Source organism: Phacochoerus africanus, chromosome 7 (genome assembly GCF_016906955.1).
Source record: "Phacochoerus africanus isolate WHEZ1 chromosome 7, ROS_Pafr_v1, whole genome shotgun sequence".
NCBI lineage: Eukaryota > Metazoa > Chordata > Mammalia > Artiodactyla > Suidae > Phacochoerus > Phacochoerus africanus.
Genome location: NC_062550.1, coordinates 56,192,667 through 56,206,885, shown reverse-complemented (window position 1 = coordinate 56,206,885; position 14,219 = coordinate 56,192,667). Strand labels below are relative to the sequence as shown.

Here is a 14,219-nt window from a genome sequence, read left to right as displayed (position 1 = left end):
ATGCAAATATACTCCAACAAATACTGTAGTATAAGAAACACCAATTAGTATGTTAAGAAAGATCATCTACCAGGACATTAAACTGTATATTTCCCCTTGATCAAAAACCAAACCCTCAAGATTACCAAAGTGGTAAATGGTAACAAAGCAGTTCTTTTAGGACTCTTTAGTAATTTGGGTAAAATCACTTAGCAATCAAGGAAAGAGAAAGTTCACACATAAATGTCTGGGTTCTTGCACATTTGAGAGTTTTAGATGCCAAGTGAATGGTCACTTTATTTTTTGTTTGTTTTTTATGGCTGCACCTGCAGCACATGGAAGTTCATGGGCCAGAAGTCAAATTGGAGCTGCAGCTGCAGGCCTACACCATAGCTACAGCAACACTGGATCTGAGCTGCACCTGTGACCTACACTGCAGCTTGCTGTGATGCTGGATCCTTAACCTCCTGAGTGAGGCCAGGGATCAAACCCACATCCTCACAGAGACTACTTCAGGTCCTTAACCCACTGAGCTACAATAGGAACTCCTCTATTTTTATCTTAAACTTTCCTTGTGACTGTTCCATCTACATTCCTATCTGTAGGGTGATGAAGAGGCCAGCCTTGGATTACCAATAAGCCCCTTCATGGACCGCTCTGCTCCTCAGTTGGCCAATCTTCAGGAATCTTTCATCTCACACATCGTGGGTCCTCTGTGCAACTCCTATGATTCAGCAGGACTTATGCCAGGGAAATGGGTGGAAGACAGTGATGAATCAGGAGATACTGATGACCCGGAAGAAGAGGAGGAAGAGGAGGAGGCACCAAAAGAAGAGGAAACCTGTGAAAATAATGACACTCCAAGTAAGTTAGAAAATCTCTCCAATGTGTTGCTTCTACGATTGTTTTCTTCTTTAGGTTCAGATAAATGTCAGGTTTCTAATCAATCACAGAGTTGAGTCCAAATATTATCTGCTGCATTGACTATGGATACCCCCCTCCCTAATAGCGTAATAATGGAAATTACAGACTATGGAATCTGTGGTAATACCATGTTCATACAAAGATACGTTTTTTCATGGAGACAATTAAAGAATCATTAATGATACTGTGAAAGCAATTTCAGGGAGTTCCCATCATAGCTCAGCAGTAATGAACCTAACTAGTATCCATGAGGACACAGGTTCGATCCCTGACCTCGCTCAGTGGGTTAAGGATCTGGCATTGCCTTGAGCTGTCATAAGGTAGCAGACATGGCTTGGATCCCGTATTGCTGTGGCTGTGGTGTAGACTGGCAGCTGCAGCTCCAATTTGACCCCTAGCCTGGGAACCTCCATATGCCACATGTGTGGCCCTAAGAGGAAAAAAAAAGGAAGATCAACCATAGGCTTCTACTGGCTTGCTTGGGGGAAGGCGCTAAAGTAGTAAGAGGTAGTAATCACTCATTCATTCATCAAATATTTATTAAGCACCTACTCTGTGCCAGGCATTCTCCTGGGTACTAAAGATAGAACCATGAACAAATCAGACAAATAAACAGATAAATCCTTGCCCTTTTATACTTACAGTTCACTGGAGTCAGCAGACACTAAGGAAGACAAATCAGCAAATTGTAATATGTTAGGTACTGATAAATGCTAGAGTTTTAAAATAAAAATAAGGAGGTTATGAAATGTTGCACAGAAGGATAAAAATCTTAGATAAGATAGCCATGGAAGATTAAATAGGAAAGGGATTTAAAAAAAAAAACAAAAACTCAAAGAAGTGTGGGAGTGATCCATGGAAACAGACGTGGACAAAGCAGTCCAAGGAGAGAGGAAAGCAAACGTGTAAGGGTCTGGAGGTGGGCATTGGCTGGATGTTCAGAGAACATTAGGAGAGCTGTGAGGCTAAAGGGGGTGGGGAGCAGCTGGAGGTGGCAGGGGGTTCAAGATGGCAGAGGATTAGAAGGTAGGGCTCTGCAGGTGACAGTCTGGAGTTTGGCTTTTACTCTGAGTGAGATGGGAAGCCATCAGAGGTTTTGAGCAGAAGACTTGGTTGATTCAACTTAGGTTTTAACTGGATTGCTTCAACTGCTGTATTGAGAATATTCTTGAGCTTAGCTTAGGAGCAAAGGTATAAGCATAGCCATGTGCTAAGGGGCTGTTGAAATTATCCAAGTGAGAGATGACTATGGCTTTGGACCAGGGTAGTAGCAATAGTGACAGTGAGAGATGTCACATTTGGTCACTAATTTTATCAATCTAAAAAATATGCACCATCTAAAAGTTGAGAGTTAAGTTTTATTTGGGGAAAAATGAGGATTATGGCCTGGGAGGCAGCATTTCAGATAGCTCTGCTCTGAAATCCTGCCCCAAAGAGGTAGTGGGGGAAGGTCAGTATATATGTGATTTTGGTCAAGGGGGAGGTACATGAAACCAAGCATTCATTTTACAGACGTTTGCTGCTGGTCTCCTGAAGGTTACTGCTGGTCAGGAGGAGCAGATGTCACCATGAGGAATTTTAAGGCTTTCTAGATACAAGGAGATGCAAGAACTGGCCTTATTAGAATCTTCTCCTGAAAATATCTATCTATCTGAAGACCTGTTCTGCCAGTTTTCCCAGAGCACCTCGTTCCTGAGCTCCTTTCCTGGGGTGCTGAGGGTCAGTAGCTGCTGTGGCTCACAATTCAATCCATGTAGAGGCAGATGGCAAGTGCCAATCTCCAGTAAACAATTTGGAGTGCATCATGTAGTCATTCTAATCCATTCAACTTAATTGACTATAAAGTCAGATTATTTTTCTTTGTGTCTTGAAATAGTCTCTGTTTCTCCTGCCATAGGGAGAAGGCCCTAATAGCATCATTAAAAAAACCAATAAGCCTTAACAGTGACATTTCATACTCTTCCTGTGTTCATGTGAACATAGCATGTGGTTTCTATCTACCTTCATAAACGAAGTACAACCTTAACATTGATGATTTTCAAAGCCATTATTAAAATTATTACCAATGAAAGACATTATCATTTGTTCCTGCTTTTTAGCGCAGTCAGAAAAATAAACGACTTATTTCATCTTGACCATCCAGTAAGGAGATTCTAACCTGGGTATCAGCTTATTTTGCCCTCATATAAGTGCCCAGTTGTAAGCTCACCTGAGCAAAGATAAAGAATTTGTTACTAACCATAGACTGGTCAGACAGGAGTAAATTTGGCTTTAGGTCAGATTTTTGCTTAAGTTCTAACCCATATATTACCTTTTGTACAGAATAGGAGGAAAACCAAAAGTTGTTTTCCTTCAATATTCTATTCTCAAAGTAATTTTGCTTTATTCCCCTGATGCTTATAAAAAGATTTCTATTAAAAATCTTGTGCTTATCTTGGGATTCAGAGGTAGAAGCCAAGATGGGATTCATGGATTATTTATTCATTTGCTCATTTAATAAGCATGCATGAGTTTTGTTTTTTCACTTTTTATTTTTTTCATTCAAAGAGCCAGGTAATTTGCCATCTTATAAGGACTGGACAGTTTTTCCACTGAATGTTATTGGAAAATGTGGTTGGCTTAGCCTCTGGAAAAGCTTTGTTCCCATGGGTCCTACCTGATTGCTGTTTGAACTCAAAGACATTGAAACAACACACACATAATCCAGACTTGAAGGACCTAGGCCAGGAGATTTAACAGGCTCAACTAGTCAGCATTAGTTTAAGCAGGAAATGCAACAACCAAATATTCGACTTGTTTTTGTTCTGTAGGGTCGGGTTGTCATACTGACTCCCCTATTCTGATGTATTATTTTCCTGACCTTCCCATTTTTATAAAGCTCACTAAAGCAGGAATGAGAATTCTGTGTACTCTGTTTACTGTTTGCTTCTAAAAGTCAACTGGTCACCTCACGTTAACATTTTAAACATCCGTCAACAATGATTTGCAAACCATACCCTTTGAGAAATTATTTTCTGTATAGCCAAGAAAATGATAAATATTGGGCAGTGTTAGTGTTTAGTAAGAATTGGCCTCATGGCATAATGGAATTCTAGAAATAGAAGGGGAATCGTGATCATGCAATTTAGCTTGTTTTACAAAAATTCCTGAGCCTCAGGTTAGACTTTATATCCCAAGATGTAGATGGTTTCTGCAGGACCAAAAAGGAAAGCCAGTTTCTTCATTTTTAACTCCATTGTTATGGACTCATTAATTTTAATTTCAGGATTCGTATTGACTGAGAATGTAAACTTGATTAAGCCTGAAACTGAAGACTTCAGGAAAAAAAAAATTAAAAATGCACTGATAATTTCAGCAATTTGCAAAACTTGGAGATCTCTCAGGACAGAATAAAATGTTTCAATATGGTATCCTAGGGAAAAAAGGCTTTTTCCCCACCTCATAATTAAATCTGAAAGATTCCTGCAGCAAACTAAGAGGTTTCTAATGAAGTACTAAGCTGCATTTAGAATTTGAGCAATGAAAGGCTCTTTGTTCTCATTTCAAAAGGTTCCAGTGCTGCTGAACAATTTGGCTTCCAATACAGGCATGTTTTAGACCACCTGCAGACTCTAATCTACGCAAATTTATTTGGTACAAACTTTCTTCTACGTCACCTCATTCAGTTTAATTCCAGAAAGGTTTATTGCTAACGTTTAACAGCATTAATAAGAGAACAGCTGCTCTCACGGGGGCTGCCCTGAAAGAAAAAGAGAAAAATTGAGCTTTTCTTGGCTCCTTCCTTGTGAATGCATTGCTGTGAATGTGTATAACCTTCAAATGGAATTATTACCTAGGGCCTTTGAGTGTGTCTTATGACTGTGAGTCTAGTTCATCCTATGGCCAGTGATCATCTGGACTTAAATGATTAGGTTAAAAAGTACAGTAACAAGGGAAAGATTTCTTAACAGTAACTGATGTGAAATTAACTACAATGAAAACAATGTAGAAATAGAAAAATAGATAGCTTTTGGTAGAAGAGTAATTTTAAAGATTTGTTCTTAAGAATCAAGTATACTAATATATTTTATTGATTTTGTAGACAGAATTCAGATTTCCTTAAATTTTAGTTTATGTATATATTGCCCTTGTTAAGAAGCTTTTAAAAAAAGATTTTAATTTTTTTCTATTATAGCTGTTTTACAGTGTTCTATCAGTTTTCTACTGTACGGCAAAATGACCCAGTCACACATACATATACACATTCTTGTTCTCACATTATCCTCTATCATGCTCCATCATAAGTGGCTAGATGTAGTTACCAGTGCTTATCCATTCCAAAGGTAATAGTTTGCATATATTAAACCCCAAATTCCCAGTCCACCCCACTCCCTCCTCCTCCCCCTTGGCAACCACAGCTGTTCTCCACGTCCATGATTCTCTTTTCTGTAGAAAGGTTCATTTGTGCCATATATTAAATTCCAGATATAAGTGTTATCATATAGTATTTGTCTTTCTCTGACTTACTTCACTCAGTATGAGAGTCTCTAGTTCCATCTATGTTGCTGCAAATGGCATTATTTTGTTCTTTTTTATGGCTGAGTAGTATTCCATTGTGTATATATACCATATCTTCTTAATCCAGTCATCCATCAATGGACATTTTAGATTGTTTCCATGTCTTGGCTATTGTGAATAGTGCCACAGTAAACATATGGGTGCATGTATCTTTTTCAAGGAAAGTTTTGTCCAGATGTATGCCCAAGAATGGGATTGCTGGGTCATGTGGTAGTTCTATGTATAGTTTTCTAAGGCACCTCCATTACTGTTTTCCATAGTGTGTACCAATTTACCTTCCCACCAACAATGTAGGAGGGCACCCTTTTCTCCACACCCTCTCCAGCATTTGTTATTTGTGGACTTATTAATGATGGCTATTCTGACTGGGGTGAGGTGGTACCTCATAGTAGTTTGACTTGCATTTCTCAAATAATCAGCGATGTTGAGCATTTTTTCATATGCTTGTTGTCTGTCTGTGTATCTTCTTTGGAAAAATGTGTATTCAGGTATTTTTTTGCCCATTTTCCATTGGGTTGTTGGCTTTTTGGCTGTTGAGTTATGTAAGTTATTTGTATAATTTAGAGATTAAGCCCTTGTCAGTTGCATCATTTGAAACTATTTTCTCCCATTCTGTAGGTTGTCTTTTTGTTTTGTTTTTTATGGTTTCCTCCCTTAGGAAGTTTTTAATTGAAGAAATTGATGACATGTTCCAAGGCCCCAAGCCTTTTTCCTATATGCAGGCCCTTCACTTCGTTTATTGCTGCCAGCCCCTTCTTACTTGGTGTATTTAATTCTCATAATTTATATCTCAGCTGAAGTGTCGCATCCTTTGGAAAAAAATCTTACCTATTCCTTCATATATTGAGCCTCTTATGTTGTCATATTCCAGTGTGTCAGAGAGAAATTACACTGGATATGTATTAAAAATGGCAAGGAAGGCTTTCTTCAAGACTCTTGCAATAGGAGAGAGAAATTGGACTCAAATCCACTGAAACAAAGGCAGAAGGGTTTTTCAACCATGGGTTGAATGAGTGAAAAAGTATGGGTGACTTTAGAGGGATTTGGTCAGTATGATTACTCCATTTGTGTTTGCTAATTGGTGCTTATTGAGTTAGGCTGCTACTCTCCCACAGAGATAGACGATAGAGACCCTATCTTTATTTTTTTCCCACTGTACAGCATGGGGATCAAGTTACTCTTACCCTATCTTTCTTAATAATTGCATTTCCAAGGAATGGCTCCCTGGTCCTTGAGAGAGATGTTCCTAGGTTACCAAACTGGCTAGCAGCTACAGAAGGGCAGAGAAAGAATATGCAGTTACCCATTTTATAAAGGAAACGCTCTAAGAAAAAAGAGATCAGGTTCCCAGAATCTGGAAGAAAGCTGTCTAAATTTTAGTGAAGATGAGAGGAAGATTAAGGCCATCTTGGTCACTTATATATGTCTGTCATAAAGCAAAGCTTGTGTATGTCAGTTTTGGTCTTCTGAGCCCTCTTTCCTAGAGACAGTAAGCTTCTGTAAAGCAGACTCTGGGACTAAATTGTCTTGGTTTCCATAGCATCCAGAAAACTGATTAATGGGTGCAGCTCATGAATAAAAAACAAATATAGTAAATATTTTTTAAAAGTTCTTGCTTATGACCTTGCCTGTATCTATCCCCCATGGCATTCATTCAGTTTAATTTCATTCTCTGTGTGGTTCAAATGTAATTCAAGTCTGTTTTCTGAACTGTGTTTTAAAATTGGATCTTATCAAGTATAGGAAATTTTTGTGGTCTATTAGAATAAAACTGTTGAAAGGATCATTAGCATGTCCACAAACATTTTTGGTAGATGACTCATCTGATCTCAACCTCTGTCCATGGAGAAATATATAGTCTAATGCAGAACTCTTCACCATGTCATTTTCTGTAGAAAATTAACAGAACACTGTAAACCAGCTATAATGAAAAAATAAAAACATTGTGTGTGTATATATATATAAAAACTCTTTGCTAACTTCCAATTTTTTTGGCCTATGTCTAAAATGGTCACTCAAATGGAGGTGCCAAGAGTTACATTCTGGTTGCTTGGAAAAGAACAGCTACCCACTTTACCTCTCCCCACCTGGAGGTCTCCCAGACTCTTTATATTCAACATACCCCTCAAATCTGTTCCTTATCCAGTGTCCCCTCTCTCAGCACATCTTGCCACTCAACTGTTCAGCTCAAAGTTGACTTTGATTCCTCTCTTCTTTTTATCCTTATATCTAAACAGTTGCCAAGTCCTGTTGGTTATACCTCACAAATATATCTCACATTTATCTACTTATGTTCATTTCCATTATCCTGTCCTAGTCCAAGCCACAACCATCATGGATTAATTTCCCAACTAAGTCATTTTCCTCTCTTCCTGCCACCTTTCAAAGACTTTGTACGACTCAGTATAATTGCTCCTACTTATTTACTCTCTACTCTCTATCTTTTCCAATAGAGTCAAAGCTCCCTGCTGCATGCTCCTCTATCTTGTCTGTCAGTGGATCATCACAATCTGGGACACTTAGTGCATTTTAGGTACTTAATACATAGATAAGGAATTGGGAGCCTAAATAGTAAATTACAACATCAATTTAAATAGCCTTCTTTAAAACATATCCTTATGCTGAAATTGGTTTTATTATACTTTCTCAATCAAGAGAATGTAATTCTGTAAAAATTGTCCTTAGGACTTCCATATTGAAAACACTTAAGTTGTTTGGTCTCCAGATGGTATAATTTATTTATGTATTAAGTGCCTATTTGCTGAGCCTTGCTATGTAGAAGATCTCTATAAAACACCCTCAAAGAGGCTAGAGTTTAGTGGAGGAGCTAATTCTTAAGAATATAGAACAATATAAGTGCTTTAAAGTATATACATTATTTAGGGGTTATTTAGGGCATTGTTTTTTGTTACAAGTGACAGAAATCCAATCAAATGAGCATATACAAAATTATTGGTTCATATAAATATGATGTTGGCTAGTATCAGATCTTACTTGCTCCTGTTCCTATATCTGACTCATCTGCCCGACAGCTATTCTTTTTTTTTTTTTTTTTTAATTTTTAGAGCTGCACCTGTGGCATATGGAAGTCCCCAGGCTAGGAGGTGAATCAGAGCTGCAGCTGCCAGCCTATGCCACAGCAATGAGGGATCTGAGCTGCATCTGAGACCTACACCACAGCTCACAGCAATGCCAGATCCTTAACACACTGAGTGAGGCCAGGGATTGAATCCTTTTCCTTATGGATACTAGTTGGGTTTGTTATTGCTGAGCCACTATGGAAACTCCTTGACAGCTTATTCTTTTAACCTTGCTTTCTTTATGAGGCTGAAACTATAGTCAGCTCTCTGTTCACTTCATTCCAGACACGCAAGCAAAGAAGAACAGAGCCCCAATCCCCATCCCCTGAGCCCATGCTCCTTCTGGGCCATTATGAAAAATCCCAGGGAAGAGCTCTGATTGGCCTGACTTGGGTCACATGCCTACCCACTGGCATGTGGGTAAAGAACTAGAGTTTGATTGCCTTTTCTAGAAATACATAAATGAAAAAAGGGGTGAGAGTTCCCTCCTAAGTAAACTACTTTGGGTGCAAAGTTTCTGAAAAAAGAAATAATGATATTGAGAAAAGGAAAAAGAACAGGAAACAGTACTCTGGAGAGAGTACATGGTGTGACAAGAAATTTTAGGAGAGAGAGATTATTTTAAAAGAGAAATTCAGCAAAATCTGATTGAGTCTTTAAATAATAAATGGACAGGAACTTTCAATGACTGAGAAGAGCATCTCAGAAGGAGGAAAAGTACCAGTGTGTGAGTAGAAGAGTTTGGTGCATGTACAGATAAGTAAGCAGTTATGTATAAATAGAAACCAGGCTGCAGAAGGAAGAGGTCTGTGTTTGTGCCAGGGTTGTGGGAGAACTTCCGGAGGAGGTTGTAATTAATTGTTTTGTCCACAGGAAGCAGAACAGTAATAGCAAAACCGTCTTTTAAAAAAAATCAGTCTTGTAGACTTTTGTGAGTTGAATTGGTTGACAAAGCAAAGGAAGACATAGCAAGAAGTTATTCCAATAATTTAGATGGAAAATCTTTGAGTCTGAATGGAGTGGGAGTAATCACTCTAAGATACAAACAGAACCTTGTATTGGACAAGATATTAAATACTGTTCAAAATATGTCTTGAGTGACATATTAATGGTTCATACCATCTTATTTCCCCACTCTCAAACATCATCATTAGGATATACAAATTAACTGAGAAAGATATGTATCTATTTGGTACCTGATAAGATGAAAAAGAGATAACTACCATGTACTAAGCACACAAATAAGTTGTCTAATTTGGTGTTTTTTCAGGAAAGAAAACTTTCAAAAGGAGGAAAATCTACTGCCAAATAACTCAGCACCTCCTGCAGAACCACAAGATGTGGAAGAAAGTCATTGAGGAGGAACAGCGGTTGGCAGGCATAGAGTCTCAATCCCTGGACCAGGCCCCCCAGCAGCATTCCTCAGAACAGATCCAGGCTATCAAGGAAGAAGATGAGGACAAGGGGAAGCCGAGAGGAGAGGAGACCCCAACACCAAAGCCAAACCAGTGACAATGGATAGAATGAGCTGTGTTTCCAAACAGAGTGACTTGTCACAGACTCTTTTCAAGCCAGCACAACACTTAGACACAACACTGTAGAAATACAAGAAGATGGGCAAACAGCTATTGCATTTTGGGATTCTTTGCATTTTCTGTGTTTATTTTTACAGTGAGGTACAAGGGTTAAGAAACTCTTGCTCAGAGAAGCTTTCACATTGTAACACCAGCTTCCAAGGATTTTTTTTTTTAAAGGAAGAAATAGATATGTGTGTGTGTGTATATAAGCTCTCACATAGATCCATGTAAAACATATTCACAGACACACTGAAAGCTGGGATTACTGGCTCCACAATTTAGTAACATTTATATTAAGATATATAGTGGTCACTGTGATATACTAAATCATAAAGGAAAAAAATAGAGGAAAACAAATCACCAAGGAGATGGTGCGGCTTAGCAGGGAAACAGTGCAGCAAATGTAGGTTACAACTAAGGAGCTTTTGCTCTTAGTATTGAGATGAAAGTTCCAGAGCATTGTTTGAATTCTTACACATCCTGCCAATATTTGTGTGTGTGTGTGTGTGTGTGAGCGGAAGAGAGATGGAAAGAGTGATCGTGTGTATGATATTTGTGTGTATGTGAAGAGAGATTTTTGTGATTTTAGCCATTTATAGCATTGCTGCAGCTGACGACTCAGCACACGTGAACAAACAGGATGGAGTTCACTCTGGAGTGTCTTTGAGAGGCAGCCCTTCCAAATATCTTCCTCCGGTAAAGTCCCTGTGCAGAGAGAGGGGATTGGCGGGCTGGGGGAGAGGGTCATGCGCCTGGTACTACTGCTATGCACCACTTGGAGGCGCTGTGGCACCAGCCTTAAACCGGGAAGACTGAGGCATTTTCCAGGGAATGTATAGGAGCTGTTTGCGAGTATGTCCCTCGCTTACCTAGGAACAAATCACCATCCAAGGGAATGGCATTCTTTATACAGAAACACTTAGAAAGGAGCAGGAGTCAGGTCTTTTCATCAGGTGAGAGTTCTAAAAGATTCCCAGAGAAAACCTGGGAATTGGCTCGTAACTGGGATCTCCCATGTCTTAATTTGCTGCAAAGAAAAAAGAAAGGCAAATAGAAACCCACTCTGGGATAGCTAGACATGAAAGGGAAAATACCAGGCTGTGTGGTTTTCGATATGGTGAAAGCCTGATTCTTGGCAACTGCTGAAGATTGGCTTCTGGGTGGCAGAGGTCACACTGACAACCCTGTTGCATATTCCACCTGAAGTGTGATGGCGTGGCTTCTATCTGCAGTCTGGCCCACTGTCATGTTTCTTTTGGCAGGGAAGATTCTAGAAGGATTTGGGAGAACTGGGCCTAGAAAGGCTTTTTTTGTTTTTTTTGTTTTTGTTTTTGTTTTTTTTTTTTTTTGGTTTGTTTATTTACACTTGTTTATGCTGTGAGCCAAACCTCTATTTAAAAAGTTGATACTCACTTTCAATATTTTATTCCATATTATTATATTTGTCATGAATAGTTATCTTGATGTAAATATAAAAATTTGTTTTTGTTTCTGTAGATAGTAAACTTTTTTTTTTAAAGGGAAAAGGGAAACATTTTTATAAAGTTCTATTTTAATCACCATTTTTATACATTGTAGCTATCTCCAATCCCAGTAAGAGAGTGACGGTTCATTTGCATGAACGTCTATGAACACACACTCATCTGCCTATTCTAATTTAAATAATAATCTGATAGTTATTTTATGCCAACTCAATGAGAATGCTGCAAAGAAAGTTTTTTCACTAATAACTTTTGCTAACTTTGAGGTAACTTTTGGATCCATGTCTCCTAAGTGAAAGACTTCCTTAAATAATACCAAATGTTTATAATTAGTGTCCCTTTCTTCCCAATACTTTTTGGTTATAACTCTTTCTTCAGTACTATATCTGGACCTGCTCATCATCTAAACAGTCTAAGCTTCTTGCTTGTTATTTCTACTTTTTATTTCCTCTGAAATCATAGAAAAGTGTTTACATTAAAAATGCCTGTTTCTCATAAATGTTCTTCCCTTCCAAAGCAGTGATTTTACAATAATCCATGGCATTTTAAAAAGAAGGCAAAGATGATACAATCAAAAATAAACATAGTTTCAAGGCAAATTTCCCAATAAGTAGGAAAATATGAAAAGGATCAAATGGCTGCAGACTCTAACTAAATAATGAGAATAATTTTTTTTTTTTGGCATTAACACCAGGTCTTCATTATTTAGGACTTACTGAATTGTTTTCCATTTGTTTAATATTGCCTGTGTGTCTCTATGTTTGCAAAACTTACTCTGAGACAAATACATTTTCCCAGTGAATTTATCCTCCTTCCACTGCAAATAGCATCAGGAAAAAAAAAAAAGCATTTATACTCATATACCTCTGTATCTATAAGTAATTAGATAATGAGTTAACAAAATGGATCCTTTTCCCTGCTTGAAATGCCATGTCTCTAAGATAAACATAAGTCGAGGGAAAATCAAGGTGTGGAGCAAGAACAACAGCAGAATAGCTGTGAGTTCATAAAGATATTTTGGTAACTTCATCAAAGCTCTGTGATCCCAAATAGGGGCCAACCTGGCTGCCAGAGTAGAGGTCAAAGGAAACTGCCTGGTTTTTGTTTTGTTTTAGAATATATGAAACAGTGATGGCCAAAGCAGTAAGAACCCCTTCATTCCATAATTGTGCTCATCAGTCTAGGCAGATTAATAACTTTCTTCAAAAATAAATTGCCCTTGTAGTAAAGCTAGAAGGGATAGAGAGTCATCAAGGGTGTGATGCATGCACATCCAGTACATCCCAAAGGATGCCTAGGGATGTAAAAAGATATTTTTCTGCTAGTGATGGTTTCCCCGTCCTCAGTGACAGCAATATTGCTGTGTTCACTTAAAACTCCAGAGCTTACTTCCTGTGGTGCCAGTGTATTTGTTGCAATTTACTACATTTTTATATGAGCCCAATTAGAGGTGCCATTAGATAAACTCAGGTCTTTCAAATGAAGGAATGTCTAGCCCATTTAGGGGAAATGTACAGACAGCCATGAGACTAATGATAGGGAAAGTTGGAACTTGTGGCCTTGATGTTTGTGGTTGCTTTCTGTTAAGGAAAGACCAGATATACTAAGAGAGTCATCAGTGTCATTTCCAGCATGCTAATAGAATTTCTTTCCAGTTATTAATCTAAACCAACCTTGAGAGTATTGTTTCCTTGGTGAAAACACCACTTGAGCATACTTTTAATTGTAATTTGTTTTTGTCATTTATATAAGACCTGGTTTTGCTCTTAGTTAAAGATAATAGTAGCTCTGTAAAGGGATTTCTCTATATTAGTCTTCATCTGAGAAGTGAAGGAATTTCCTCATATCATGTTTATACAAACAGAATACCCAACTATGTCTGTTCCATTTCAATGGAATTTCAGAACAAAGCCTAACCATTGCAAATCCAGTAAGACTAAGGAAAGGGATTGTCATGCAGACTTCATATTACATGTATGTATTAGAATTGCTTCATATCCCTGCCTCTCTTGATTTGAGATTTTCTCATGTCCCCTGTCACTTTTCCAGAAAACTTTCTTTGAAGGTAAAAGCTGTGCAAAAGTGGTGAGACTCAGGCCTATTCTTTGTTTAAATTATGGAAAAATATAAATTATTTTATAATAAAGATATGAAAATTATCATTGTAAATAAAGTCTAAAGTTTGAAATGACTGCTTTAAAAAAGTGAACTATTTGTGTGATGAATGACTAATGAGAAGTGAATAATCAAAACATCATTTCTGTTCTGCTTTAGGAGGTATTTTTGGTGCTTTCATGGCAGTATGGGTATCTCCACTGTTGTCATTTACAATATTTTTTTAATTACTTCTTGTTTTTTATTTTTGTCTTTCTTAGGGCTATACCCCTGGCATACAGAGGTTCCCAGGCTAGGGGTCAAATTCGAGCTGTAGCTGCCGGACTACACCACAGCCACAGAAACACCAGATCCAAGCTGTGTCTGTGATCTACACCATAACTCATGGGAACTCTGGATCCTTAACCCACTGAGCAAGGCCAGGGATCAAATCTGTGTCCTCATGGATGCTAGTTAGATTGTTTCTGCTGAGCCATGATGGGAACTCCATAATATTTCTAAAATAA

At 38.1% G+C, this 14,219-nt stretch overlaps 1 protein-coding gene across 1 annotated transcript in view; it reads left to right on the top strand.

The window, feature by feature from the left end:
- PDE3A (phosphodiesterase 3A) overlaps positions 1-13,789 on the top strand; it is a 327,252-nt gene extending 313,463 nt beyond the window's left edge. The window contains exons 15-16 of the mRNA XM_047787451.1: positions 585-843; positions 9,811-13,789. Coding sequence (XP_047643407.1) covers positions 585-843; positions 9,811-10,052 — 501 coding nt within the window. The 3' untranslated portion in view covers positions 10,053-13,789. The remainder of the gene's footprint in view (positions 1-584; positions 844-9,810) is intronic.
- Positions 13,790-14,219: the final 430 nt, after the last annotated feature.